General features: G+C 42.2%; 1 protein-coding gene across 2 annotated transcripts in view; it reads left to right on the top strand.

Annotated features, from left to right (window-relative positions):
- Positions 1-1,132: 1,132 nt before the first annotated feature.
- The window catches only part of tmem94 (transmembrane protein 94), a 37,966-nt gene continuing 33,269 nt past the window's right edge, over positions 1,133-5,829 (top strand). Inside the window, exons 1-2 of one of the 2 annotated variants that reach the window (XM_031843138.1) lie at positions 1,133-1,423; positions 2,657-3,070. In XM_031843138.1, the coding sequence (XP_031698998.1) occupies positions 3,047-3,070 (24 nt within the window). In that variant the 5' untranslated portion in view covers positions 1,133-1,423; positions 2,657-3,046. Of the gene's footprint in view, positions 1,431-2,656; positions 3,071-5,829 lie in introns of both variants that reach the window. The other variant, XM_031843137.1, reaches the window with a different exon arrangement.

The following is a 5,829-nucleotide window of genomic DNA, read 5'->3' as shown; positions in this document are numbered from 1 at the left end:
CCGGACCCTCAATTTTGTATTGATGCAGCTCTGACTGCAGGGAGGACACAGCCTGAAGGTTACAGGAGAGCTGTGTGTGTGTGTGTGTGTGTGTGTGTGTGTGTGTGTGTGTGTGTGTGTGTGTGTGTGTGTGTGTGTGTGTGTGTGTGTGTGTGTGTGTGTGTGTGTCACGGGGCTAATGAAAATAATAATGATTCAGCCAGCAACATATAGATTGTATAAAAGAAATAATTGAACAAGAGTAATGTCGTCTTTGCCAGATTTACTAGTATATATATATTTAATGTCACTTGCTTGTATAATGCATAATGGGTATTTAAGACGACGACTCCCTGTATTTATGGAGCCGACATTTGTCATGTTGAACCACCAAAGGGGACAAATATAAACAGTTGTGAAGACAGCAATTGGAAGCACACTATTGTCAAAATTTTAATTGTATGTTGCATCGCTAATGTTTCCCTTCATTGGATTTAAGACCCCGAGTCCAAACCACGAAAAACCAGACCCGGAACCAAAAGTCCAAATGATTGGAAATGTCATATTTCAAACAAAATGCATACAGTACATGTTGAATGATAGGCATACACATTTCCAGAACAAATTGCTCAGTGTTTTATTCAGCACATTTTTTTTAATAAGAGTCAAATATGTGTAGGTAGTAAATATTTTCATATTGTGAGTGTCAAGGGCATTGCACTGTCAGCAATTATTTACTTAACTAAAAGTTCAAGTGTATGTTAAAAAACGTATTTTTCCAAATTCTTTTCTTACATCCACGCAGTTGGACATTAGGTTGAACATACAAGTTGAACAGGAAATAGTTCATTAGCATTCAGTTGTCTAAGATTTCATCATATGATGACCATCATGTCATTACGCAATTTCTGGATGTTCTTTTATGTTCAACGATGCACTATATTTTATGCTGTAAAAGGTTAATAACTCCACGAAATGTTGCGACCTTAATATGAAAAAGCAGAAGAGTAACATGCTGGAAAACGTAGCGCTTACTTCCTGGTGTGTAACATGGAACCCATAAACATCTGTAATAGTTGTAGTTACAGCTATTATATGAATATATTTTATACATCATTTTTTAGTTATTGTTAATATATTACCTCAATATTGTGAATTACTTTGAGGGTCACAAAATCGCAAGCTACTCATCTGTAAAGTTTTGAAGTTTCCAATTTCAAAATAGAACCATAAACAATCTCAGGCCCTGTAGCTCCGCCCACTCTGGTCTCAGCCAATCAGGAAGACAGAGAACCCTAGCACCGTCCAATTACAACACACTATTCCTACCTCACGGCGGAACGCTCCCCAACATGGCTGCTGCTGTACAGTAGAGACTCACAAGTGCATTCGTATTCGAGAGAAAATCATAATACAAAAAAAGACATCAATAAAGACCTGAAAAGTACGAGGTGAGTGCGCAGACTAATACTCTACACTGACGAGATTTGTTGTTGTAGCGAATATTGCAACAGTGACTCTCCGGTGAGGTCGAAGCCTCTTGTTTTGTTAGCATATGCCTTTGACATCAGGGGAAGAGGACGTCGGATATATGGAGCGGGCTAACATAAACTCGTTTTCTCTAATTGCTTGTTAGCAATGCTATGTTCCTTTCGAAACAAACATGGCTCACAACATGTTGTCAACATAACGTTTAGGATATAGGTAACGTTAAAGACGCTACACCGGGCAGCACGAGCTGTCATTTTGGACCTTTGATGTAACTGCTAACGTTTTGCTTCTCTTGCAATAACCCACAATCGTTCACCAAAAATAACTAAATACGTTGTTAGTAGCTGGTAGTGTGAGCAATAGACATTTTGTAATTTTTAATCTAATGCGTGGACGTTATGAATTTAAATGTTGTATCACCTGTCTGACGTCAGCTAATCATTTTAAGTTGACGTCAAACGAAGAATAAACAATTTATTTTACGTCCAACCGACCTATAGGGAGGAAACAATTCAAACTCGTTGAGCTCGACTGACTGAGGATTAGCTGGCTATATTTACTTTAGCTAGCTAGTAGTATATTTGGGACTGTAGCTCCCCCACGCGCTATAGATGAACACGTTCAGTAGTAGCGCTAACATTTGTTGTCAGAACTGGAAACAACGCTTCGGTTTCAGGGTCCTGGTATCGTGCACGCCTGTCATGACTTACTGGGACACTTGACTTCGCTTGCATTACCTACCCTCCGTCTGACCCCTCGGTGGGTCTGGTTTGGAGGTTTAATCTTACTCGAGCAGTAGTAATAGTCAATACACCCTCTCAACTTTCACTCTGTCTGCCTATTTTCCTCGTCTGCTTTGGCTGAGCGCTGTCTACTCTTTGCTAATGAAGACTGCTGACTCTGGAGATCCGCAGAGTTTTTGTTTTCCAGTGGAAGCTGCCTATGTGGTCAGAGTGAGTGGCGACCCTGGTGTCAGTGAATCCAGGGGCCTTGGTCTGCTTTTCAATAGATCTATTATGCTAACATCTAGACCAACAGCACACAATATGACAGCGTTGGGGCCAACTAAGCAACGATGGTGTTTAACAACCAATGTCGACCATTTGCAATCTTGTGCAATGTAGGTGTAATTCCAGTTTGACCTGCTTTTTTAAATTGATTCTCGTTATTTGTCATTTATCCACAGACCTCTACATGAATGTTATGAAGAGGATCCCTGTGCTGCACCTGAGCAACAATTAATCCTCTTAAATACCACCCACGAATCCCACAGTTCCCTGCTGGTCCCTGCAGGTGTGGGCGTGCCCCCCCTGTCACACTGGCAGAGGAGGCAGGGCAGGAGGTGTTGCCAGGTGGAGGACCGAGGCCGCACCCGCCTACTTTCTTCATCTTCCTCCGTTCCCAATCCGAGTCACTTCACCTGCAGCCGCCACAGGTGGGCTCAGGGGGATCCGGTCTGGGGCCCCCAGTGTGCGGCGGCGTCCGGATTTGGCCATCGCGGAGCGGCTCCCACCGGGCTCTGCCAGGTGCCGTTGGCTGGTCGAGGAGCGGAGCATGTTGAGAGGTTGCGGTTGCCATGGAGCAGCAGGATAAGAAGCGGGTGAGTTCTGGGGCTTTGTTCAGCACCTGACTATGCTGTCTAACTGTCCCCTGGGGTGGAGAGCTGTTTACTGAAGAGATGGGGCCCCTGGGATGGAGCCTGCCCTGAAGGGAGTGCTTAGCTATGGTGCGGTGTCTTCTAGCAGATTTTCACGCTTTTTCCAAAGTTTTTTGCGGTACTCCTCAGGGAGATAAATTAGCTTTATTTCTAAAAGAGCCGATATGTACATAGAAATATTGCTTAAAGGGTCCTATAGACTTATGATTCAGGGCTGTCTCATTCAAGCATTGACAATCATTAGAGAGCTATGGGACGTAGTTCTCTAATAATTGTCTTGTGAACTCGATATCTCAGGATCGTCTGGGGGGGAATTTCTTCAAATTTGCCACAAACATCCACGTAGACTCAAGGAGTGCTGACTAGATGTTGGTGGTAAAAAGGTGGATGTTAGTGCAACTTCTGTTTGTTGAGGGTATTTTTGCTCCACATTGTGAAATACAGCCACACTCCCATTGTCCTTGATAATCATTTCAGTTAAACCCACCTGAAGGGTCGAATGATCAAACCTCTGTAGTTACACATAGATGCGTTGGAAAGGCATTTCACAACTGCATGGGAGCGGAAACGCTGCTGCCGCTGACCTGTTGCTCAAGAGGCTCAAAGAAAAGCTTTCTATGTGTTGTGTTTACATAATCATTAGCTCTGAACAGTACAGTCAGAAGCATGTAGCCGCCCTCCATCTGAAGGACACACCATTGTCCCAGCTGTCTTAGAGGTTGACCTTTCTTCATTAAATGACTTGGTGGCGTGGTGTTGACTGATACGGTGAACATTTCAGTTGTATAATTTCTAGTGCTGGGCAAGTTAAGGCGTTATTATCGCGTTAACGCATTCATTAATTGACGCCGACAATTATTTTATAGCGCGTTAACGTATTTTTTTTATTTTGAAAGTCCGTGGAGGAAGTCTTCAGCAGACTACGTTGATGCAGCGTGTGGGAGAAGTAGAGATAAACAAAAGCTAGACAAGCTAACAGATACTACAGAGAAGTGGATACAAACTGCAGCCGGTTAGAATACATGGCGTTACAATGTGCACCAGCTGTTGCTCTCACTGGAGACTACGGGACATCGCTGCGGTCAACTCAGCAGACACTTACATTTTAGTGCACCTATATGCTGAAATTCACGGTAAACACATTCAAACGGCACAGATCGGGAGCGAGCGAAGGACTTTGAAAGTTAGCGGAAATATTAACGTGAGACAACATCCGGTTTCTTCAGATGAACATCCGGTTTTCAGAATAAGATGCCAACAAAGTATGAATTATATTCACATTAAGTATAAAACATGCTACCTGCATCTCGTGAGTTAAAGGGAAAATATACATATGATATAAGAATGATATAATATAAGAAATGTGATCGCTACTGTGTAAAGGGAATACTGCTGTTAACAAGAACCTGATGTATTGATATGTATTTATGTAATACATTGTGAATGCGTTAGTAATAGAAGTGTCATAAACTCAACAGCTTTGGAGCGGCAGTGCCTTCTAATGGCTCTTGTTTACTGTGTCAGAGAAGACTTGATTTACAATGTTTCTGAAAACCCCAAATTCATGAGTTGTGATCGACACTAATAGTTTGTTAAATCCAATTATTAATTGATTGGCAACTATTTTGCTAATCTTAATTGTCATCTCATATTTGACGGTTCCAGCTTCTCAAATGCTACAATTAACTTCTTCTACATTATAGTAAATTGAATGTCTTTGTTTTTTTTAGTCTGGGGCAAAATCTGTGTTCCAACAATCAAATGATGGCACCAATATCACTCAGAACACACAATTTATGCCCCCTGGGAATTTTTTTAAATAGTTAGTGTGCGCATATACACCGAGTATCCAGTTTATTAGGTCCACCTAGCTAAAACTACCCAAAGTCTATAATCCAACAGTCCTGCAATGAATCCTCCTGACATGAATATCATTTTAGTTTTTGTCTAAATGGTTCTAGAGAGGTGTTCATCCATCGTTGATCATTTTGGACAGCTGCTGTTTGTGCTGCTGTTGAACGATGTCACATTATTCTCACAGGTGTTTCTTTTATTTTGTGTCAGTGAGGACAGGCTTGATAACATTACGCAACGCAGTCCAACAGTATGCAAGGAATTTTGTCTGTGGACATCAGTTTTATGATTTTATATATATTTTGAATTCAGAAAAACAAAATTGCGGGGTTCATTCATTCGTCGCTGTTTTACGCCGCTTTGGATCATGTTGCACGTCTTCCTCAGCAGATGCCGTGTGCATTTGTGTTCTGAACACTAAAAAAGACTTCTCCATGCTGGTTGAATTCCAACACTGCAGGAATGAGTCCTGAAACCCAGCGAATGAGTCAGCATTTTTGCACTTCCGGTTCCCTCGTCTCAACAAGTGGCTAAATGAGACTACAAAACTAAATGAGACTACAAAACGACATCGTGCCGAACACTTGTCCACCATTGTGACAAACTATAATCCAGAATCCGATGGGGGGAAAAAAAAAAAATCCCATTGGCTTTGTGTCGAGGGAACCAGCGCAATGCTGACTTCCGGGTTGGCGTTCTAAAATATGTCCTCTCTGAAGCGCCTCTCTGTGCATCCTCTAGTCTACATCATCACAAAATATGCTAAGCTGGCAAGAGTGGAAAGTAGCGTAACCGGGGTTATAAAGGCCAGGTTGTCATTGTTCCGAGCATCAAAGAGCCCCCCCCCC

The sequence above is a fragment of the Anarrhichthys ocellatus genome, unplaced genomic scaffold (genome assembly GCF_004355925.1).
Source record: "Anarrhichthys ocellatus isolate YVR2014 unplaced genomic scaffold, GSC_Weel_1.0 scaffold4, whole genome shotgun sequence".
Lineage (NCBI taxonomy): Eukaryota > Metazoa > Chordata > Actinopteri > Perciformes > Anarhichadidae > Anarrhichthys > Anarrhichthys ocellatus.
This window is presented reverse-complemented; position numbering and strand designations above follow the sequence as displayed.